This window comes from Mobula hypostoma, chromosome 7, assembly GCF_963921235.1.
Source record: "Mobula hypostoma chromosome 7, sMobHyp1.1, whole genome shotgun sequence".
Classification (NCBI taxonomy): domain Eukaryota; kingdom Metazoa; phylum Chordata; class Chondrichthyes; order Myliobatiformes; family Myliobatidae; genus Mobula; species Mobula hypostoma.
The window spans coordinates 135,917,151-135,942,885 of NC_086103.1; the positions used below are offsets into that span (position 1 = coordinate 135,917,151).

At 38.6% G+C, this 25,735-nt stretch overlaps 1 protein-coding gene across 5 annotated transcripts in view; it reads left to right on the forward strand.

The window, feature by feature from the left end:
* Positions 1-25,735, forward strand: part of dync2h1 (dynein cytoplasmic 2 heavy chain 1) — a 493,185-nt gene that overhangs the window by 192,472 nt on the left and 274,978 nt on the right. For all 5 annotated transcript variants that reach the window (XM_063054085.1, XM_063054084.1, XM_063054086.1 and 2 more), the window contains 6 exons: positions 2,179-2,287; positions 10,679-10,792; positions 13,117-13,259; positions 19,459-19,531; positions 22,961-23,115; positions 25,478-25,615. In XM_063054085.1, coding sequence (XP_062910155.1) covers positions 2,179-2,287; positions 10,679-10,792; positions 13,117-13,259; positions 19,459-19,531; positions 22,961-23,115; positions 25,478-25,615 — 732 coding nt within the window. The remainder of the gene's footprint in view (positions 1-2,178; positions 2,288-10,678; positions 10,793-13,116; positions 13,260-19,458; positions 19,532-22,960; positions 23,116-25,477; positions 25,616-25,735) is intronic.

Here is a 25,735-nt window from a genome sequence, read left to right on the forward strand (position 1 = left end):
AAAACCTTACTATTGAACAAGTCTGACAATATTTCCAAGACCTATCCATTCCTTTATTAATCCCAGATTGCTGATTTGGAGGCCTGCCTATTTCCTTGTCCAGGGCTCCAAACACAATGTTATCTGCATTAGAATGAGGATTATAAATCAAAATTAGCACCTCAATGATCGTGCAGTTAAGCATTTAACACTTTAATGATTAGATGATCAAAGAGTACACTTGTGAATTTCCAGGTCATTGTATTTAGTGTGGATAGAGAGATGATGGATCCTGTGTTATGCAAAACCAAATGTTTTTTTTCTCCGCCCTCTTCAAATTTAGGAACATGAGAAATAGAAACAGGAGGAGGTTTGACGCTTTGTGTCTTCTCTACCATTTAGTAAGATCTTAGCTGATCTTTTATTTCAGAACCATTTTCTTTCACAAAGCTGATATTCTTTGATTCCCTTGCATCTGAAAACTAACCACCTCTAACTTGAAGAATGCATTTATCCAGAATAGCTTTGATAATGGGCTGTAGTTATACCCAGAACAAATAAAGATGTTTGCGGCTGTTAGTCAAGCTTCTCACATCTGAGTCATCATGGTAGTGTTCGAAGCCAAAACATCTTAAACTCATTTAACGGTAATCCTTCCATAATAAAGACAATTTGGGAATATTCACAGATGATTGCATGATCTTCCATTGCATTTGCAATTCCTTAGATAATTAAAGTATATATGTATATGTATAGCAAGCCATGGGCAATATTCTGGCATGGGCTGATAAATTGCATGTAATGAATACACCACAGCGTGTCAGCAAATACCCATTTAAACAAAAATGTGTATAAACTGTAGCTGTCAACATTATTGCCATCTTTGAATTCTGCGCCATTGACCAGAAACTTTACTGGCCCAATCATTTAAGCATTAACATTTTATGGATTAGGTAGGCAAAAGAATACACTTCTGAATTTCAGTTACAAATGCAGAGAAAAAAACTGGGAACTCAATAGCCAATGAACAGTTCTCAGAGTCTTTCCACACTTTCCAGGCATGTCAGGAATCTGATGGATTTTTTTCCCACCTGCCTGGATGGATGCAGCTCCAACGATAGTAAGAAAACTAATACCATCGATATCAAAGTCCTGCTGAAGGATTTCGGCCTGAAACGTCGACTGTACTTCTTTCCATAGATGCTGCCTGGCACGCTTTTGCCTGGATAGGCTTTTTCCATTGAGAGTGGGGGAGATTCAAACAAGAGGACATGAGTTGAGAGTTAAAGGGCAAAAGTTTAGGGGTAACATGAGGGGGAACTTCTTTACTCAGAGAGTGGTAGCTTTATGGAACAAGCTTCCAACAGAAGTGGTTGAGGCAGGTTTGATGTTGTCGTTTGAAGTTAAATTGGACAACTATATGGACAGGAAAGGAATGAAGGGTTATGGGGTGAGTGCAGGTTGGTGGGACTAGGTGAAAATAAGAGTTCGACATGGACTAGAAGGGCCGAGGTGGCCTGTTTCCGTGCTGTAATTGTTATACGGTTATATGCTGAGTTCCTCCAGCATTTTGTGTGTGACCATCAATATCAATGTTCACTCTAGTCATCATCACCACATTGTGTCTATAATGTGTATGATTTACAGAATGTACTCCATCAGCCTGCCAAAACTTCGTTGATGGCATTTTCTAAACTTGCATTTAGCTGGAAGACGAGGGCAGTAGACACTTCTTGCAAGCTATCTTCAAGTTACAAGATCCTACTCTGGAAATTTATTAATATTCCTTCATTATAAATGCCTCAATCCTGGAACTCCCTCTCAGAAATGTCTGCCATCTTTAATGCTAGATTTGTCAGGATGCCAGAATATATTTAAAACTAAATAATTTGAACTTTGTTTCCGGAAATACTTGCAACATTTTAGCAATAAAGAAAAAATATTAAGTATTTTGTTCTCATCCATTTTGTAAGAATTTTAAAATAAAGGTCTAATTCTCTATTAAACTAGTAATCAAGAGTTGTGTATAATCTTAAGTTTGCTCAATCAAAGCAATTTTGTTGTTACTTGCAGAATGAGGGTTTGTATTGTTCTCAACATCCTAAATGAAGTTTGAACCTTACTTGGAGGAATCTCTATTGCACATTTCAATCAAAGTATATATGTGTTGTAATTTTCTTAATTTAACTGTTTGTCCAGGTGATGCAGCTCGCAGGTCTTGAAGGACATCAGGTAGTGTTGCTTTTGGAGGACTTCCAGTTTGTTCACGCACAGTTCCTTGAGATGGTGAACAGCTTACTATCTTCAGGTATGTACCAGGTTTCAGTTAGGTAAAATTACAAATATAGTTCAGAAATCTTTAGATTATTCTCTGCTGAAACGCTGAGGCATTATTGTGCTAGCTTTGGTGAAGTTTTATTTCAGTGAATAAATGGTATTCCTTTTCTTCAAAATGATGATGTGCACTTGTGTATGTCTTATAGATTGTGTACCTGACCTGGTACGTATATGGATCATTTTACTTATTATTTTCATTCAAACAACCCACTGGGGTAAGGATTTAATAAAAGAGGTTTATTAAGTTATGGAACCAATAAATCCCTTGTTAACACTATTTCTACTACAAAGCTCCGGAAGCAAACAACTGTTCTGTTTATTATGCAGTAGTTTGTAACCCTGGAGCACATCCTCAGCGGCTGCGCAAGGGCACTTGGTGAGGGACGGTACAGGTGGAGGCATGATCAGGTCCTGAAGACCATCGCTGAAGCCGTCAGCGCAGGAGTTGAGTGGGCGAAGTGGTCCCGACCCTCCAAGCAGACCATTGCCTTTGTCAGAGCTGGGGAGCAGCCAATACCTCCCAAAAGAACATCTGCAGGTATTCTGACCTCTTCAAGGGACTGGCAGTTGTTGGTGGACCTCGAAGGGCAGCTGAAGTTCCCAAACCATATCGCAGCCACCACTCTGCGACCAGACATTGTCCTAGTGTCTGAGTCTACTAAGCAAGTGGTGCTGCTGGAGCTGACAGTCCCATGGGAAGATAGCTTGGAAGAGGCCTTTGAAAGGAAGCTCTCCAAGTACGCAGGACTGGTCAGCAACTGTCAGCAGGCCGGATGGAGAGCGAGGTGTCTCCCAGTGGAGTTTGGTTGTAGGGGATTCGTAGCCCGTTCTTTAGTTAGAGCCTTCAGCATTTTGGGCATCGAGGGAGAGAGGAAGAGGAGAGCCATCCGCAGTACCACCGATGCAGCAGAGAGGGCCTCAAGGTGGCTGTGGCTCAAAAGAGGGGAGCCATGGAGTCATAAGTAGCTAGCCATCTGGACACAAGCTGGGGTCTGATCAGCCCCGGCTGGGTCACCTGGAGGAGGGTGTATGATGTTGAAAGACCCGAAACACCCGATGATTCCAGGAACATCACTGAAGATGTGTCCAGAAGCATCAATAGATGTATGTACACAGCAGTGATGTGGTATTCTGCTTCTTCAATTTGAAACATTGACTTACTCCTTTCGGATACTTGGTAGTGTGGAGGAGCAGAGGGATCTGGGGGTACATGTCCACAGATCCCTGAAAGTTGCCTCACAGGTGGATAGGGTAGTTAAGAAAGCTTATGGGGTGCTAGCTTTCATAAGTCGAGGGATAGAGTTTAAGAGTCGCGATGTAATGATGCAGCTCTATAAAACTCTGGTTAGGCCACTCTTGGAGTTCTGTGTCCAGTTCTGGTCGCCTCACTATAGGAAGGATGTGGAAGCACTGGAAAGGGTACAGAGGAGATTTACCAGAATGCTGCCTGGTTTAGAGAGTATGCATTATGATTAGAGATTAAGGGAGCTAGGGCTTTACTCTTTGGAGAGAAGGAGGATGAGAGGAGACATGATAGAGGTGTACAAGATAATAAGAGGAATAGATAGAGTGGATAGCCAGCGCCTCTTCCCTAGGGCACCACTGCTCAATACAAGAGGACATGGCTTTAAGGTAAGGGGTGGGAAGTTCAAGGGGGATATTAGCGGAAGGTTTTTTACTCAGAGAGTGGTTGGTGCGTGGAATGCACTAGTGAAGTTTAAGAGACTTCGAGACGGGTATGTGGAGGAATTTAAGGTGGGGGCTTATATGGGAGGCAAGGTTTGAGGGTTGGCACAACATTGTCGGCCGAAGGGCCTGTACTGTGCTGTACTATTCTATGTTCTATGTTCCTTTGCTTCCATGGGTGCTGCTTGATCTGCTGAGACAGGGTGGTTTGAGTATTTCAGAAACTGCTGATCTGGGATTTTCATTCACAACAGTCTCTATAGTTTACGGATAATTGTGTGAAAAACAAAACAAATCCAGTTAGCTGAGGTTCTGTGGGTGAAAATACCTTGCTAATGAGAGACATCAGAGGAGAATGGCAAGACTGATTCAAGGTGTCAGGAAGGCATCAGTAACTCAGATAACCACAAGTTACAACAGTGATGCGCAGAAGAGCATCTCTGAATGCACAACTTGTCAAACATTGAAGTACTATATATTCACAGAAGACCACAAACATACACTCAGTGGCCACTTTATTAGGTATCTTATGTATTAGATAGATAGAACCATAGAACCATAGAAACTACAGCACAGAAACAGGCCTTTTGGCCCTTCTTGGCTGTGCCAAACCATTTTCTGCCTAGTCCCACTGACCTGCACACGGACCATATCCCTCCATACACCTCCCATCCATGTATCTGTCCAATTTATTCTTAAATGTTAAAAAAGAACCCGCATTTACCACCTCGTCTGGCAGCTCATTCCATACTCCCACCACTCTATGTGTGAAGAAGCCCCACCTAATGTTCCCTTTAAACTTTTCCCCCCTCACCCTTAACCCATGTCCTCTGGTTTTTTTCTCCCCTTGCCTCAGTGGAAAAAGCCTGCTTGCATTCACTCTATCTATACCCATCATAATTTTATATACCTCTATCAAATCTCCCCTCATTCTTCTACGCTCCAGGGAATAAAGTCCTAACCTATTCAACCTTTCTCTGTAACTGAGTTTTTCAAGGCCCGGCAACATCCTTGTAAACCTTCTCTGCACTCTTTCAACCTTATTTATATCCTTCCTGTAATTTGGTGACCAAAACTGAACACAATACTCCAGATTCAGCCTCACCAATGCCTTATACAACATCATCATAACATTCCAGCTCTTATACTCAAAACTTCGATTAATAAAGGCCAATGTACCAAAAGCTCTCTTTACGACCCTATCTACCTGTGACGCCACTTTTAGGGAATTTTGTATCTGTATTCCCAGATCCCTCTGTGCCACTGCACTCCTCAGTGCCTTACCATTAACCCTGTATGTTCTACCTTGGTTTGTCCTTCCAACGTGCAATACCTCATACTTGTCAGTATTAAACTCCATCTGCCATTTTTCAGCCCATTTTTCCAGATGGTCCAAGTCCCTCTGCAGGCTCTGAAAACCTTCTTCATTGTCTACTACACCTCCAATCTTTGTATCATCAGCAAACTTGCTGATCCAATTTACCACATTATCATCCAGATCATTGATATAGACGACAAATAACAATGGACCCAGCACTGATCCCTGTGGCACACCACTAGTCACAGGCCTCCACTCAGAGAAGCAATTCTCTACCACCACTTTCTGGCTTCTTCCATCAAGCCAGTGTCTAATCCAATTTACCACCTCTCCATGTATACCTAGTGACTGAATTTTCCTAACTAACCTCCCATGCGGGACCTTGTCAAAGGCCTTACTGAAGTCCATGTAGACAATAGCCACTGCCTTCCCTTCATCCACTTTCCTGGTAACCTCCTCGAAAAACTCCAACAGATTGGTCAAACATGACCTACCACGCACAAAGCCATGTTGACTCTCCCTAATAAGCCCGTCTATCCAAATGCTTGTAGATTCTGTCTCTTAGTACTCCCTCCAATAACTTACCTACTACTGACGTTAAACTCACCGGCCTATAATTTCCCGGATTACTTTTTGATCCTTTTTTAAACATCGGAACAACATGAGCCACTCTCCAATCCTCCGGCACTTCACCCGTAGACAGCGACATTTTAAATATTTCTGCCAGGGCCCCCGCAATTTCAACACCAGTCTCCTTCAAGGTCCGAGGGAACACTCTGTCAGGTCCCGGGGATTTATCCACTTTAATTTTCCTCAAGACAGCAAGCACCTCCTCCATTTCAATCTGTACAGTTTCCATGGTCTCACTACTTGATTCCCTCAATTCCATAGATTTCATGCCAGCTTCCTAGTAAATACAGACGCAAAAAACCTATTTAAGATCTCCCCCATTTCCTTTGGTTCCGCACAAAGCCGACCACTCTGATCTTCAAGAGGACCAATTTTATCCCTTACAATCCTTTTGCTCTTAATATACTTGTAAAAGCTCTTTGGATTATCCTTCACTTTGACTGCCAAGGCAACCTCATGTCTTCTTTTAGCCCTCCTGATTTCTTTCTTAAGTATTTTCTTGCACTTCTTATACTCCTCAAGCACCTGATTTACCCCCTGTTTCCTATACATTTCATACAACTCCCTCTTCTTCTTTATCAGAGTTGCAATATCCCTTGAGAACAAAGGTTCCCTATTCCTGTTCAATTTGCCTTTAATCCTGACAGGAACATACAAACTCTGCACTCTCAAAATTTCCCCTTTGAAGGCTTCCCACCTACCAATCACATCTTTGCCAGAGAACAACCTGTCCCAATCCACGCTTTTTAGATCCTTTCTCATTTCTTCAAATTTGGCCTTCTTCCAGTTCAGAACCTCAACCCTAGGACCAGATCTATCCTTGTCCATGATCAAATTGAAACTAATGGTGTTATGCTCACTGGAACCAAAGTGCTCCCCTACACAGACTTCTGTCACTTGCCCTAATTCGTTACCTAACAGGAGATCCAATATTGCATCCCCTCTAGTTGGTCCCTCTATATATTGATTTAGAAAACTTTCCTGAACACATTTTACAAACTCTAAACCATCTAGACCCCTAACAGTATGGGAGTCCCAATCAATGTATGGAAAATTAAAATCCCCTACCATCACAACTTTATGTTTCCTGCAGTTGCCTGCTTTCTCTCTGCAGATCTGCTCTTCCAAGTCTCGTTGACTATTGGGTGGTCTGTAATACAATCCCACTAATGTGGCCATACCTTTCCTGTTTCTCAGCTCCACCCATAAGGACACAGTAGACAAGCCCTCTAATCTGTCCTGCCTGAGCACTGCTGTAATATTTTCCCTAACAAGCAATACTTCATTGATCCCAAATGAAATTACAGTATCACAGTAGCATTACAAGTGCACAGATATACAAATATTAGAAGAGAAGTAAGAAAGAATAAAAACTAAGTTACCTCAAACAGTCTAACAGAAGGGAGTCATCACTTGTCTCATTGTAGAGCCCAATGGGTGAGGGTAAGAATGACCTTAGATAGTGCTCTTTGGAGCAACACAGTTGGCTTAATTGATAACTAAAAGTGCTCCTCTGCTCAGAGTGGCACGTAGCGGGTAAACATTGTCCAGAATTGCCAGGATTTTCTGTAGGGTCCTTTGTTCTACCACAGCCTGCAGTGTGTTCAGTTTGACTCCTATAACAGAGCCAGCCTTTCGAATCAGTGTATTGAGCCTGTTGGCATCACCCATGTTAATCCCATTGCCCCAGCACACCACCACATAGAAGGTTGTACTGGTGACAACAGACTGGTTTAACATGTGAAGCAGAGGCTTCCATACTCCAAATGACCTCAGTCTCCTCAGGAAGTAGAGGTGACTCTGGCCCTTCTTGTACACAGCCTCCATGTTGGAGTTCTGCTCAAGTCTGTCATCCAGGTGCACCCCCAGGTACTTGTAGGTCCTCACCAGATCCATGGTGGGGTGGTTACCATCAACAGTAACAGAAAGCAGTGCAGGCTTAGTCTTCCTAAAGTCCATCACCATCTGCTTTGTCTTCCTGATGTTGAGCTGCAGATGATTCAGCTTGCACCATTTGACAAAGTCCTTCAACAAGGCCCTGTATTCATTCTCCTGTCCTCCCTTATACACCCAACTATTGCTGAGTCATCAGAGAATTTCTGCAGGTGACATGACTCAGTGTTGTAATGAAGGTAGACACAGTAAGACATTACAAATATTTTTGAAAAATGTAAAAATACCTTGTTTTACAAATATTGGCCAGGAAATCAGAACTCCCTTACTTTTTATTTACCTTTTATGTAATTTGGCATTAAACTGCAAATTGAATTTCCTTCAAATATTTCAAATAATTTTGAAACATATAAGAGGCAGAGAACAGAGAAAACAGTTAATATACCTCATATATATATTGTATATAATATACCTCATTTATTAAATGATTAATATGTGTAAGTTAATTGGTCCTATTTGCTACAGAGATAGACTTTCAGTTTCTACTTCTAGCCATTTTTATACTCTAAATAACTATATTTATACATTATAATTTGACCAGTTTAAAAATATATGCCACAGGAAAAAAAATCAAGACAAGTTCCTCAACCTCTTTTTCAAGGCTACCACCAGTAATACTTAATCACTTAGTTGTCAATGAACCCTTTGAGTGTAAGTTTTTCTGTTGTTTGTAAACTGATTGATCTTACAATATAGGTTACATGGCTTATCAAAATAACATGAAAATCACATATCCTTGTGCAAGCACTTCTGGCATAAAACTCTTCGCATTTAAAACAGAATGTACACTGTGCTTGTTTCTCTCAATGATTCAGTGTAGGGTATCACAGCTACCTTACAGCTCTAGCAACCCGAATTTGATGTTAACCTTGGGTGGTGTCTGTCCTGTGCTTGCATGGACATTCTTCAGATGCTCTGGTTTCTTCCCACAATTCAACGACATGCTGGCTGTTAGGTTAACTGGTTCCATGATTTCCTTTTATGTCAAAATTATGGGCAGCCTGGTGGCCAGTGGGAGAATCAGTGGGGGTATTAATGACAGTGTGTAAGAGATCAGTTAAAAAGAAAGGTTAAAAGATGGAGTTGATGTCCTGGCTTTAAGAGACTTAATGGGCTGCAGGGATTCCTTCTATGTCATAAGGGAATGTGAGAAAAATATGAGTAACCAGCTTTTTATCTTATTAAATCTGTTGTCCAAGACAAAAACGTTTGATTATTTGAATCCTTTGATATGTTAAATAAATTCAATTACCTCTGAGAGGGTGGGAAATGGGGAGAGGGAGGGAGGGAGAATAAACATCTTTGATTTAAGATTCGGTTATCCTGTTAGACTTATTCCAAAGTAAAACCGTTAGCTGTCCATGAAGTTTGTCCTCTGCATTGAAAAAGGACCTGACTAATTTTAAAATTAGAAGTTTAAATATTTCAACGATTCTTTATTGTATTTAGTGTTCTGTCTTCTCCTTTTTGCTCAAAATAATTCAAGTTCAAGTATTCAAAGCAATAATTTTCAAAATCCTATCTTCAGAAACTATAAAAATACTTTATTGTCACCAAACAATTGATACTAGAGTGTACAATCATCACAGTGATATTTGATTTTGTGCTTCGTGCTCCCTGGAGTACAAATCGATAGTAAATATAATAAAAATTTAAATTATAAATCGTAAATAGAAAATAGAAAAGGTAAAGTAAGGTAGTGCAAAAAACCGAGAGGCAGGTCCGGATATTTGGAGGGTACAGCCCAGATCTGGGTCAGGATCCATTCAGCAGTCTTATCACAGTTGGAAAGAAGCTGTTCCCAAATCTGGCCGTACAAGTCTTCAAGCTCCTGAGCCTTCTCCTGAAGGGAAGAGGGACTAAAAGTGTGTTGGCTGGGTGGGTCGTGTCCTTGATTATCCTGGTAGCACTGCTCCGACAGCGTGCGGTGTAAAGTGAGTTCAAGGATGGAAGGTTGGTTTGTGTGATGTGCTGTGCCGTGTTCACGATCTTCTGCAGCTTCTTCCGGTCTTGGACAAGACAACTTCCATACCAGGTTGTGATGCACCCGAGAACAATGCTTTCTACAGTGCATCTATAAAAATTAGTGCGGGTTTTAGAGGACAGGCCAAATTTCTTTAGCTTTCTCAGGAAGTAAAGGCGCTGGTGGACCTTCTTGGCAGTGGACTCTGCTTGGTTGAACCAAGTCAGATCATTTGTGATATTGACCCGGAGGAACTTAAAGCTTTTGACCTGTTCCATTTGTGCACCACCAATGTAAATGGGGTCGTGCGGTCCGCTATTTCTTCTGAAGTCAACAACCAATTCTTTCATCTTGCTGACGTTGAGGGAGAGGTTATTGTCTTCGCACCATGCCACCAGGTTCTTAATTTCCTCTCTGTACTCAGACTAATCATTACCTGAGATATGGCCTACAATTGTGGTGTCATCAGCAAACTTATATATTGAGTTCGATAGAAACTTGGCTGCACAATCATGGATGTACAGTGAGTACAGCAGGAGGCTGAGTACACAGCCTTGTGGGGCACCCAACCAGAGCATATGTCAAAATTAGCTTTGGAATTGTGAAATTAGCTATCATAGCTTCTGTTATCCAAAGAAAGACACTATATATATGTACATATATACATATTGTTTAGCATTCAATAACATATATTGTTTAATTTTGCCTAAGAAATGTAACTCACAGCAGTTACATTTCAACTGTGTAGATATGTCATTTTTAAAATGAATTGATGCCTAAATCAATGCTTTTATCTGTTTCATTTACATCAGGAGAAGTGCCAGGCCTTTATACACCAGAAGAACTGGAACCAATCCTGTCACCTTTAAAAGACCAAGCCTCACAAGATGGATTCCTTGGACCTATCTTTAATTACTTCACTTATAGTAAGGAAAATTAAAATCAATACAGCAGTATCACATTTCTTTAGCTATTGTGGTATGGATGAGCTACCGATATTATCAAATTTCACAGTGGAAATTTGTGAAATCATCTGGAAATCTGGGAATTTGTTTGATATCTATAATGCAGCTCTACATTTAATGCCTGTCAAGGTTGGCGACTTTTATGTATTTCTGGTTTAGTCTACATCATTTCCACAAAATGCAGTTGATTTGGAATGTCCACAGGATATTAAAATGATTATGTTGCAGGTAAAACATTTTGAAATGTTCATGAATTCCAATTTGTGTAAACAACACACACAAAATGTTGGAAGAGCTCAGCAGGCCAGGCAGCATCTATGGAAAAGAGTACAGTTGACGTTTCGGGCTGAAACCCCTCAGCAGGTCCTGAAAGGTCCTGCTGGAGTTTCTCCTGCATTTTGTGTGTGTTGCTTGGATTTCCAGTATCTGTAGATTTTCTTTGTTCCCAATTCATGTAACTTTTGCTTGTTTACTCCAAAGCTTACTTCATGCTAACAAAGCTTATTTACTTAACTATTGATGAAATCTTTGACCACAACTTGACAATACCTTCTACTTCACTCCATTCCCTTCACCCAGTTTCTCCATCATTATATCTGAATGACAACTTCCATACCAGTGCTTCTGAGATATTTTGCTTTTCATTAACTGTAGCTTACTCTCCATCAATGGCAGGTAGGGCTCTAATCCAGAATTGCTCTATTTCTCATATTTAAGCTCTCCCTCCTCACTCTTCACTGATCCAGATAAAGAATAGTGTTTTGCCTTGTCTTCATCTTACAACTGAACAGCATCTGCATTCAATGGATCAAATTGCAGGTCTGAAATGAAACAGAAAATCCTGGAATCATTCAGCTATTCAGGCACCAAAGTTTCAGTTTCAAGTCCCTTTGTCAGAAAATAATAAATCTGTTCTTCCTTTCTAAGCGGTGTAAGTATTCAGTAAATGATTAGGACTTCTAATCTTCAAAGCACTTATTTCCTTTCATCATAATTTGCTATTGATAATTTTGCATTTATTTATGTTCTTGTTGTTTCATTTCAAAGAAAAAAAATGACTTAAAAACTAATGTGTCCGTACACATTACCCGATCTATTGAGTATTTCTGGCATTTTTGAATTTGATTATTTTTCATTCCAGAAATTTATTCCTGTAAATAATATAGGGGCAGCACAGGTGAGTTTCCCTTCTATGGCTACTGCTGTGTAGAACATCTCATGTTGGTTGCATTATGGAGTATTTTCCCTAGACTATGGATTAAGTCAGTGGTCCATTCTGAGTGATGCCCAGAGCTGCCTTTTATTATTTTCTGCAGGCATTATGTAATGGATATTAATGGTCTTTAGAAAATAATTGGCACATAGCTTGGTTTGCATGTACATAAATAACATTGGAAGCAAATTGATAGTTGTAGCGCTCAACCCATGAGTGCACATAGCCAAATATTGTGATCTTTGGCTTTAAGCTGTGAACTGCATGATAATCTGTATGTTCTGTCATTCAATCAACATAGAAAGCCAACATATAAGTGAAGAATATTTAGTTCTAAGCCTGTTCTGCTAGGTCATGGCTAATCTGGTATCTGGCTTTTTATATTGTCCCTTAATACTTAGGGGTAATAAGTATCCACTATTCTCAATTTAAATGTTAGCAACTGGCCTATCAATTGCCTTTATGGGTGAGGGTTCCAAATTACACTTTACATGTTTCTTACTTCTTGAAAGAGCTGGCTCTAATTTTTAGACCATGCTACAACAGTAAAATATTTCTCTCAACTTACGATCTGAGCAGAGCTGGAAAGATGAACACACATACTTGGACATAGTACAGCCAGCAGTGGGCTGTTTTTCACTATTGTTGCTCTCTTTCCCATCACAGCTGTTTCTTTCCCACACATTTGTCTATTTCAAGTTATGAATAGTTCTCAAGAATGGAATCCTCTTGAACTCTGTAGTTTGTCCTTTCCACATCTCGGAGTTGTTTTGGTAAATCTACTCTGCCCACAAGATGGGCTTTGTACCAAGTCTGACTTTTTTATAATTTAGCTCTCACAATATAAATGTCTGGATTTTATTATCCTTTCTATGTTATTTTCTATACTAGTATTTGGCACTTTAATGATTGATGGACATGGAGCTTCAGATTTTTTGTCACCTTAAGGCTGCACTTGTTTTTGTCTTTCTTTAAGTAATGCATTGTGATATAGATAAATTCTATCTAATTTTTTTGTTATAGTAATTAATTTTATTTAAAAGTCAACAAAAATGTTCACCTTGTTTTATAGGAATTCAGCAAAATTTACATGTTGTCCTTATTATGGATTGCACTAACTCCAATTTTACAATTAACTGTGAAAGTAACCCAGCTTTTTACAAGAAGTGTGCGGTACAATGGATGGAGGGATGGACTAATAGTAGCATGAAGAAAGTAAGTGAAGAATATTTAAGAACATGGCATTATTGTAATTTCTTTTATTCTAGTTACCCTGCCAATAGCTCCTCTGAAGATATTGCTGCATCTTTTCAACATAATTGACTTTTGGGGGGGGAAATTATATGAGAAAATTTATTTTACATTTCTTTCTTGACTGTGCAAACCTGCTTGAAAACAATATCTATTATATACTGTACAGTATACGTTAACTGTGTGGGGCATTGATAGCATGTAGATTTCTAATCAATTATCTTAATAAGCGATTTGCTTTACAGGAACGAAGCTCTTAGTTGTATGCACTAACATGCAAACTAGTGATAGCTCAGTGGTAATCCCTTCTTAGTTTCAGGGATTTTACTGTAAGTGAATTTCAGAATGGTGTTAGAACTTGCAGCCAAACTCAGTTTAGGGTAAGGGGTGAGGTGCTAAATGAATAAGTTGCTTTGTTCTAAATGGTACTGAGTTGCTTGAATGCTGATGGAACTGTCCTCAGCCAGTATTCCATTGTAGGTGTGTCAAAGTACTTTAGGAGTGGGTTGAGTCACTTGCTGTAGAGTACTAACTTCTTGCTTGGTTTTGAAAGCATTGTATTTATATGGTGGACCAATTAAGATTTCTAGTCAAGAGTGACTCCTAGGCCATTAATGATGGGGATTTGGATGACTATACTTGCTTTTAATGTTAGATTCTAATTCTTCATTGATGAAGTTTTTTTTGCATTTACAAAACTGTCTGGAGGTATCTCATCTCCCTGCAGCAATTTTCTTGGGCTTAATTGATTCATCTCCAATGGCTCTGACCATCTCCATTTGTACAGAAATAACTTAAATGAATGGCACTTTTCTCTTTGCCATTGATCTCAATTATACTCATATTTCTTGACACCACAGATGGTCAGGTGCTACCTGGTCACAAAGCAGTTCAAAAGTAGTGTACTTCTGAACTATCTCAATGAACAAGTGATTTTATGATTTCCTGAAGAACTCTGTGGAATTGACTCCCAGGAATACAGGTGCAACTCCTTTAAGCAGATGAAGATCTGCTATTACCATGGTCAGACAAGAGAGAGGAAAGGAGGACACCAAGTCAGACTAAAACGTTGAGGTATAAAAGTTCCTCTACCCAGCATCTTGTTAGCAAATGTACAGTCACTAGAGAACAAGACTGAGGGCCTAAGGGCAAAAATGCTGTATCAGACGGAAAAGAGGGATTGGTCTGTTCTCTGTCTCACTCCACTAAGGGGTTCTCAATCTATCAGATGGACTGGAATGCTGATTTGAAGAAGGCAAGTGGTGCGGGTCTGTGTTTCATGAATAACTCTTATGTGGTGCTCGGACGAAGTGGTCTTGTTGCACTCTTGTTCTCCCAACCTGGAACACCTAATGTTCAAATACTGTTCATTCTACTTACTGTGAGAATTCTCTGTGATCCTAACCACAGTTTTCACTACGCCAAGCACAGACTGAAGCAAGCACTTGATGTGTCACAATTAGCAAATCAGACATAGCCTAGCTGAAACCTTCCAGATTATTTTAATTGGGCTTGTTTGAAGAAACTCCTGCCCTATTATCATCAATATATCACCTATCGCACCAGAGGTCCAATCATACTCGACCACCTCTACACTACCAAAAGGAATGCCTAATGTTCCATCCCTAGATCGTATTTTGGAAAATCAGGTTATCTGGCTGTCTTCCTTCTATCTGCAGACAGGTTGAGGCTAAAAAAGCAAGGCTCCTGGGTGAGGACATGGTCTTTTGGGGCAGAGGAGTGCTACTGGATTGCTTTGAGTCAGTGGACAGGGCCAAATTCAAGGAATCATCAGAGGATCTGAATGAATATGCCATGGTTGTCATAGAGCTTATGAAGTCACTCGTGGACGAGTGTGTCCTGGTAAAATTATTTAGTGTCTTCCCAAACCACAAGCCCTGGATGAACCAAGAGATCCACGGTCTCTTGAGGGCCAGATCTGTGGCATTCAGATCTGGTGACCAAGTAAAATGCAAGAGGTCCAGATACGACTTCTGGAAAGCCATTTCACATGCAAAGTGGCAATTTCGGACCAAACTTGAATCACAGAAGGATGTTTGACAGTTGTGGCAAGGGTTGAATGCTATCACCTCCAACAAAGTAAAACCAAGCAACATATGTGACAATAAGATTTTCCTCTCAGTTAAGCTCAATGCCTTTTATGCTCGCTTTGACTGAACTCTCATGAACCCGGATGGCCCTGTGATTTGGCCCTCTGAGGCCAAAGTGAGAGCTTCTTTCAAAAGCGTGAACCCAGGAAAAGCATATGGCCCAGGCAGTACTGAAGACCTGTGCTAATCATCTGGCTGGAGTGTTCACTGATATCTTTAACCTCTCGTTTCAGTAGTCTAAGGTACATACCTGCTTGAAATAGACTTCAAGTAAACGAGTGCTCAAGAAGAACATGGTAACTTGCCTCAGTGACTATTGTCCAGTAACACTTAAATCCACTGTGATGAAGTGCTTTGAAAGGTTGAAAATGAATCATATCAACTCCTCCCTGAGGAATGACTTGGATCTTCTCTAGTTTGCATACTATCACAGCAGGTCAACAGCAAATGCCATTTTATTGGCTGTTCACTCAACCCTGAAACACTTGGATAGTAAAGATGCATACATCAGGATGCCCTTTATTGCTACAGTTCTGCATTTAACGCTATCATTCCCTCAAAACTAATTAATAAGCTCCATGTCCTGGACCTTAATACCTCCTTGTGTAACTAAATCCTCAATTTCCTCACTTGCAGACCTCAGTCATTTCGGATTGGCAACAACATGGCCTCCATAATCACCATCAAAATAGGTGCACAACAAGGCTGTGTGCTTAGTCCCCTGCTCTACTCATTTAACACTTATGACTGTTTTGCTAAGTACAGCTCCAATACCATATTTAAGTTTTTGACAACACCACTGTTGTTGGATGCTGACAAATCATCATCTAGGAGGGACTTTGAAAATATGGCTGAACGGTGCCACAGCAACAACCTATCACACAATGTCAGCAAAACCAAAAAGCTGATTATTGACTGCAGGAGGAGGAAACCGGAGGTCCATGAGCCAGTTCTCATTAGAGGATGAGAGGTGGAGAGGATCAGCAAATTTAAATTCCTCAGCATTATTATTTCAGAGGATCTGTCATGAGTGCCATTACAAAGAAGGCATGGCAGTGCCTCTACTTCCTCAGAAATTTGTGAAGATTTGCGATGACATCTAAAGCTTTGACAAATTTCTATAGATTCTATTGGCTGGTTACATCATGGCCTGGTATGGAAACGCCAATACCCTTGAATGGAAAGGTAGATATGGCCCAGTCCATCACAGGTAAAGTGCTGCCCATGAATGAGCTCATCTACAAGGAACACTGTTGTAGGAAATCAGCATCCATCATCAAAGATCCCCACCATCTAGGTGGTGCTGTCTTCTCACTGCTGCCATCAGGACGGAAGTACAGAAGCCTCAGGTCCCACACACCAGATTCAGAAGCAATTGTTACCCCTCAGCCATTTGGCTCTTGAACTAGAGGGGATCACTTCACTCACCCCAACACTGAACTGATTCGACAACTTATAGAGTCACTTTCAAGAATCTACAACTCATGTCTCAGTATATATGTGTATATATTTATTCAGCTATTTATTTTATTTAGTTTTTTCCTTTTTTGTACTTTCACAATTTTGTCTTTTGCATACTGGTTGTTTGCCCATGTTTGTTGTGTACAGTTCTCCGTTGATTCTATTGTGCTTTTTGTATTTACTGCGAATTTCTACATGACAATCAATCTCAGGGCAGTTTTTGTTGACATTTATGTACTTTGATAATAATTTAACTTTGATCTTTGAACTTTGGATGTTAAGGGAAATTACTGCAACCTCACTCTCTGGAATTCAGATTTGTCTATGTTTATGCCAAGGTGTAATGAAAAAAAAAACAACCTGAAGGTTAGCTATTGGTAACTACCACATGAAAGCACTGTCAATGGTTGCTTTTATTAATTTGCTGGCAGTTTTGATCGGACACTAATGGGCAGGATTGTTCTACTTTTTAAGGACAGGACATAGCTCCACTTACATGGGGGTTCTAATCTTCAAGCTGGAAGTTTTGAGCACAAGGAGAAAAATGGATACATTTTTGTTTTGATTTGCTAGATTGTCCTGGATCTGTTCTGTTCCCTGAACTGATTGCCTACCAAGTCTACCCAACTGGACTAACCAATTCCCAAAGTGGAGGGACAGCCAAGCTGTGAGAAGTCTCATGAGTCATCGCACGATACATAACTTAGCATACTTAAGGCCAGAGTGGAGCCCTACCCTGGAACACCCCCAAAAACATCCTACTAGCCTTTGACATTTTAGCACTGTCAATATTTTTTTAAAGTATGTGATCTCACAACTTTGTGTGCTGGCCAGATCCAGCATTCTGAGAATCTGGATGTGAACTACATTTGGATTTTGTGCTCAGCAGAGCAGGAGGTCAGATGTGCCACATTAAACATCAAACTTCAAGTGGCTTGCAATTCTCCTAAGCTATAACTAATCTCAGTGACTAAGTTTACAAAGGAACTACAACCAAACTAAAAATAGCTTTGTGTGTTTTGTAGTTACTTCAGACCTTGAAAGTAGATGTCTCACAGGTGATGATGGATTGACTCTGTGATTTAAAAATGCTAATTAAAAATATTTACAGTTATCTCAATCAACTTTACCATGTTATAAATGCAAGGAAAATTTTTGAAAGTACAGCTAAAGGTAAATGTTTTGAAAATTCTCCATTTGCATATTTTGCATTTATTAATTTATTAATTTGAGAAGCAAAACATTTCTCACAATATGTATAATTATGCCCAGAATCACAATAGTACTGCAGGGAGATACTGCACCTGGCAAATATAACACAGAATATTGTTCATTGTAAAGTAGAAATAACTTATGATCAAAACAACCCTCACATTTTGTAAAACCATCAAAATGCTTCATGTTGTGAATTGAGGCTGCTGAAGACTCATTCATGAATAAAGAGGTAGTGATATTTCAAACCTGAGCTGAATATCTTGAAGCATAATAGATTGCATAATGCTGGCTAATTATTTCTGAAGGGTAAACTATTGACTGTTAGACATTTGTTCTTCAGCAGTTCTTTGATTTCTGTCTGTGTGCTGTCAAACTCTGAAATGCAAAACCTCATGATGGTGATGATGGTGTATTTGGCTACCTGTCCCTCTGATGGTCTTGCCATTGAACCCAGAAGTGAAACAGTAACTTTGAGAAAAGGAAGTCTTGATGCATTTTGCCAGGGAAATTTGGCGTACATTTGAAGTACGATTTATTTAAATACTGTCCTTGTTTAAAAGGGTGGGTACTGTACTTTTTAATGCTTTCAATAGTTTGCAAGCATTTAATGTATTTTAGTTTATGAGTCGGTGAAGTAAAATAAGTTATTTTATTGAATTATTATTTCAGTTTTTATTTGAAATATTCATGATATACATATTACAAAAATAACATTTAAAATGCCATGCAGTTTTCAGGCTGTGTAAAAATTTTCTGCTCAGAGCAATGGTTGGTCCACGCAACTGTAAAAACAATTAGAAGCAACATTATTTAGAAAGTTATTTTGAATTTTTGACTATCAAGAAGTGTTGACTATAGCTGTCAAAGAGCCTCGTGTGGTCACAGTGTCGAGAGGTTCTGGGGCTGGGCTTACATCTATGTTACCTGAGGCCTACTTGCTGTTTGGTGCCTGCTGCTGCATGCTGAATGGGGGTCTGAGAGTTCTACACCTGGAAAATATAAATGCTGACAGGCACAGATGCTGGGTAGAGAGTTCACCCAGGATAATTATGCTCAAAGATCAAACTATTAGTGCAAGTTATTTTAAATGATAGCAATCTGTTTCAAGAACGTGAAGTAATTTCATTTGTTTTTGTTGCCAAAGGTTATTGGGTGAACACACAATCGCTCCTTAGATTCAATTACTTCTACTTACTAATTCATTGAAAATGTTCATTCAATTATTCTGCTAACATTGCTGCCATATTTTTATCTTAATTGCTTTGTTTATCTGCCTTCAGTGATTTTAATTCTAGATACAAATAAGCGAGTACAGATTAGTGTCATGTACATCTGTGTGAATGGTTAATAATATCCAGGAAACTTGTTTGTTTCAGATTCCTGATATGTTGTTTTCATTGAGCCATGGACAAGAGACAAAAGGAAAATCACGTAAAAATTCAACTTCTGGTTAGTTCACTGTAAACCTAATGCTTTATCAAAGTTATAAGATACAATTCTATTCCTCGCAGCTTCATCTACATTTTGATATTTTCTTCATGGTAGGATTGGAGCTTGTAGTCACATCTGACTATTTATCCATTCCATATTATAATATTTGGATTAGAGTTACATTTCAAATTTTCTTTAAATATATAATTTTTAACTGCTTAAGTAATGCTCCGTTATAATTGTCAGTAACTGGGTGTGAATACCAGTGATGGAAATGGTTCAGCTTGTCTGTACTTAGTAGTAAATCACATGATATTGCAATATATGCAATGAATTTTAAATGCTCTGCTCCTAAATCATAAATCTTCACACATTTTACATAGTCCCAAACATATACAGTGTTACTCTTTTTCGCTGCATACTCAAAGGGGATGCTTGTTAATCTGTTATGACTATGCTATACAGTACCTGAGTGGTGTTTCTGCAATAACAGCATTCTATTTGATTGCTCGTGTTTTTCTTTTACTCCTTTAAACAATGATACCCTTAGCCATGATGGTGATAATCTGAGCTTCCAAAACTCAGAATATTGTCACTATGGCTTCTAGTCAGAATTTCTATTTTCCATTTTTAAATGTTTGATAGCTTCTTCTTGTTCTGTATTGGGAGCTGAGACCTTGACAACCAGACACTAAATCATAGTTAAGCCTTGATGTATTGTGATGGTATTCGTAGTAGTTCCATAATGAGAAGTCATAATTTTCTTTCAACTGGTTAGGATGTTGGTGAGGCCACATGTGGAATAATAAATACAGTTTTGGTCCCCTTAAAATATACAATGACATTAGAGCAATACAAAGCGGATTAGCAGGCTAATTCTGGGGATGAGAGGGTTATCCTATCAAGAGAGGCTAAATAGTTTTGGCATACCCCTACTCCTATTTTCTTGTATTCTTGTACTAAATTCACAAGTTACTTCAATGTGACAAAGTTGTTTCCCATGATGGGGGAGTCTAGTACGAGAGGGCATGACTTAAGGATTGAAGGGCACCCATTCAGAACAGAAATGCAAAGAAATTTTTTTAGTCAGAGGGTGGTGAATCTATGGAATTTGTTGCCATGGGCAGCAGTGGAGGCCAAGTCATTGGGTGTATTTAAGGCAGAGATTGATAGGTATCTGAATAGCCAAGGCATCAAAGGCTATGGTGAGAAGGCGGGAGAGTGGGACTAAATGGGAGAATGGATCAGCTCATGATAAAATGGCGGAGCAGACTCGATGGGCCAAATGGTCGACTTCTGCTAATTTTTTTTATGGTCTAATATTCAGATGGAGGAATTTAGCTCTGTCATTAACATTGTATTTATCATTTTTTTCTCCCTTCTGAGTCAAAAATCAGTAGTAGATCTCTTCAAATTCACTTAGTTCACAAAGATTAAAACATTTTGTTTTATCATATTAGTTTGGTATGCTGTCTGAACCACTAGTCAACTTTTATATAATGGAGCTAAATCGTCAGAAGAACTGCCCACCATACAGAACTTATCTTCAGGATGACATAGTGGCACAGTTAGTAGAGGCACTCCCTCATAAAGGTTTTTATCAAGTTTGGGTCAATCTTACCTTGGGTGTTGTCTATGTGGATTTGTATGAACTCTCTGTCACCCAGAGGGCTTCCTCCATTTTCTTTGGTATGTGAGCTGTTAGATTAATTGATTGCTTTAAATCCCCCCTATTGTGTAGATGACTGGTAGAACCTGGTGGGAATTGAAGAGAATGGGGCAAAGATGGGAATAATGGAACTAATGTATGATTATGTAAATGGATGATTGGTGGTTAGCATGGACTTGGTTGGTTGAAAGGCCTGTTTTCATGCTGTATCATTCTGTGACTCTATAATTTTCAAAATTGGCAATGACAGCTGTATAAAATTCAATTATATTCAGAACAGCAACAGAAAAATAATAATATTGTACCAAGCTTCTATTACTTTGTGTTTGTAAGACATTTAGCTAATGTGCATTGTAGTTTGTTGTATTGAGGCATGAAATATCCTCATCACTCATCAGCTTTATAGCTTTAAGCAGTTTGAAGTGTGGTTATAACCAATAATGTTGCAATGCATGTAGTAAATTATTACCTTAATTAATGTAAATTAAAATCAAAGCCTCATTGTTATTATTTCTGTTGATTTTGTGATGATAATGAAGATGAAAGATAATTTTGAATCCAGAGATAGACTGGTCTTTTATGGAAATTTTGTCCAATTTTTGCACGGGCCTGGGGCCATTGATGCTAGTTGAAATGGTACAATAATTTGCTTAAGCAACCTGATGAATGGAGATTGCCCACTATAGCCTAAAGCAAAGTGAGTGTATTGACTTAAAACAAGTGATGTAAGACCGTACACTTGCAGTTAAAGCCTCATTATGTTGGATATGGTACTTCATGGATATTTTGAACAAATTTTATTCTAGAAAATCATATCAGGATATTGATAAAGTAATACAAATATATTCTATTTATTTTGTGACAGTATCAAGTCATCAGATTTGTTTACAGGGTTTACTTTACATTGTGAACTCCATCAATGTGTGCCTTAGCTGTGGTTTGGAGTCAGAACTCAGAAAATTAACTTCAGTTTATTTGCTAACTAATTATTTTAAGTCAAACATTATTTGACAGCTTTAAGTAGTGTTTTAAAGTACAGATACATTATCAAAAAGGCTATCTTGATTAATATACAGAAAATCTTTGTATTTGGAAGGCCATTTTCAGATTGGGGCATTAGACCATGGGCCACAATTGTTGTTGGCACTTTGGTTCATATAGTCTCCTGCCTTTACAGAGATTGTTAAGGAGGGCAAATAAAATTCTACTGTGCATATGATATCAACACATATTTTCGAGTTTTAACAAGAAACGATTAACCAGAAGGTTGAAGCCACTTTGGCAAGAGCTAAGCAGCACATCCCCAGCCCTCCTGGCTGTCCACTAACTGTACCCAAATATTCTTGATCATTATATACCACCCTTTTCACAATCACAGTCTCAATGCTCACTCTTGCCCAATACCTGTCCCCTTACCTTCTACCAGATCCACCTGCTTCCTAGTCCAGTCCTCTTGCCTTTCCTCCTGTGATCCCCTCTTCAATCTCTGAACCAGTCTTTCACCCTTCCTTTAGGATCTTCACTCTCTGACATTGCAGACAATTGCAGAGGAAATTCTACCGTGTGTGTGTCTAATGTTTAATAAGCAGTCAGATGCCTGAGCCTCAGTGTAATTCAACAATCTTTCTTCACCCAATAGAGGTAGTCTGTTTCTAGTTGGAAGCTTTATGTAAATGACTCAAATAAAGTAAGATACTATATAAACAATTTTTTGGCATTTTTAATAGAAATATTCTAGTATATTGTATAAATAGAAATTTGTTTTGCTTTGACTACAGGTGCTGGTGATCTAACAAAGTCTTTCCTTTTGATTCATGAGTCTTGCAAAGCATATGGAGCTACTCCCCACAGATACATGATTTTCCTGAATACATACAGCTCCATCTATAATACCAAGAAAACTGATCTAATGAAACAGCAAAGTCATTTACAGGTATGTGCAAGCCAGAAAGGAAGCATAAAATATTACTGGGCTGGAGAGGCAGTAATTTTCAACTTGTACTCAATCCATAACCGGTAGATTTCTTAAATTCATAAATTAAAGCAGAGTAGTGTAGCACGGTGGTGTAGTAGTTAGCGTAATAGTATTACATCACCAGTGACCTAGGTACATTTCTGCCATTGCCTTTTAGTAGTTTGTACTTTCTCCCTATGACTGCTTGGGTTTCCTGTGAGTGTTCTGGTTTCCTCCCACATTCCAATGACATGGTTTAGTAGGTTAATTGGTTACACGGGTATCATTGGGCGGTGCGGCATCATTTATTGGAAAGGCCTATCATCATGCTGTATCTCTAAATAAAATAAATGTAAAGGTCATTTGACCCTACTGGCTCTGCCATTCAATATGGTAATGAGAGATCTTTTATTAGACTACCACTAGCTTATAGTGACTATATAATTGATCTATGTTTTGAATATACTCATCGACTGATTTTCAACAACTCAGGAGAACTCCAAAGACGCATTACCCTCTGGATGAAGCAATTTCCATTCCACTCTGTCCTGACTGGCCATCCCTTATCCCTTATGCTGTGATTTGTTTTCTAAATGTTGTTTGTCCTTTGCACATTTTTGTATGTGCAGTGACATACTTGTATATATTCTCTCATGAAAACTCAGAATCAATTCCATTTTTCTAATTTATTTTATTAAATAATTCAAAATTGAAGGTCATTTTTATTTTATGAAACTACTTTGACTAACTAATTAATAATTAAATAATATATATACCTGACCCAATAAAATACCTGGGTTACTATCATTAGCAATAATGTTTTCCTCCTTCAAATTGCCTTTTGGTGCCATTTTTTGATATGGTGATTATTGAATTTGATGCCTTTCAGGAATTTAAGTTAGGAATGGTGCCTCTGATCATGTACCTAAAATAGGCTTAACACTTTGAAATTCAAGTGTTGACAATTATATAACTCGATAATTGTCAAAAAAAGAGCTTGTACTTTAGTCAACCATGATAAATTATGTCTTTAAGAACATTACAAATGTGCATTTCTCCAATACCAACCATCTACAGTGGAAAGAAATGAAGTTCAGTGAGTCTCTTCAGCTAACATCTCCCTCTTCATATAAATTAAAATTTCAGCTAAAATTTCTAAATATTTACAGTTAAATTTACTATTTTGCAAAATATGATTCTTTAATATGATCGATTTCTGCTAGTCACATGATTAATGCTTATGATATTTTTAAAATAACCTATCTGAGCCACACTTCATATGGGGAAGAAAAGATTATAATAAGTAAATTAAATATTTTTCTTGTAACAGATAATGATTGGGACTGTCAGTCGCTCAATCAAGGTTATTACTGTTTTGGTTTATTTATCTAATCAGTGGTGGATAGCTGACACAGACATCTTTATGTTAAGGTCAATCAACTTAACTCTCAGATTTTTTTAGCAAATTCTGGATTGGAAATTAATTAAGCTATAGATATGTCTATCATATTTAATATAAAAAAGGAACTATACACCTGAGTTATTTATTTTGAATGGTATAATAAAAATTGTTTACCATTACTGTAGTTCTAAATTCTGTGGGCCAATTCATGATATCTCAGTGCTTCTAACAACTGACATTTCCTCACACCAGCATTTACCTTGTCTGGATCTAGAGAATCTATGTGTTAGGGCCGGGGTTTGTGAAAGCTGTTGTTGGTTTTAATAATGTCTCAGTGACATATAAAAACATGTAATCAAACTATAATAGTTAAAGCAAGTCATTGATATTTTAAACAACCCTAAGTAAAATGCATAAATACATTTAAATAATAATTTACTTTTTCCTCCAAAAACTTTGCCCTCAACTCATTTCTTGAATTAGTGGGGTCTCAGATTCAATGCAAAATCAAACTATGCAGTATCCATGAGGCATTTTCTCCAGCATCCTGGGGAATTCTAGGCAGATTGGGTTGTGCAGCTGAGTAACACTGACAGATAACCCTACTAACACTAACACTAACCCTCTCAGAGTGTCAGCAAGTCCTGTACTTCTACAATACTCAAAGAATGCATAGAAACCCAGAACTCACTTCATTTCCAGCAGCTGAACTCCTGTCTTTCCAATTGGAATTGCTGATTTCAGTGTGATCTTGCCCAATAACTTTACCTCTTGAGGAGCTCTAGAAATTATGTGAAAAATAAGGAAGATTTGTCTTATATTGTATTTGACTAGACCATGTTATTCTATTTAAATGTGCTATTGTACAATGATGAAGTTTCTGTACCATATTAATATGAAATTCACATTCAAAGTTTGTTTGAAATTATCTTGATGCAGGCTGGAGTTTCTAAGCTAAATGAAGCTAAAGCACTTGTTGATGAACTGAAAGGAAAGGCAGCAAAGCAGAGCTCTTTACTTAAAACCAAGCAAGCGGAAGCTGACGCTGCTCTGCAGGAGATTACATTATCAATGCAGGTTTGTGGGAGCTGTGCAGTGGAACAGCAGTGTTCAGATACCCCAAACTTCATAATTAGTTTTCATACTTTAATGTAAGAGTAATTCCATACAGTTGATTGCTGAAGGCAGTCTATTTTA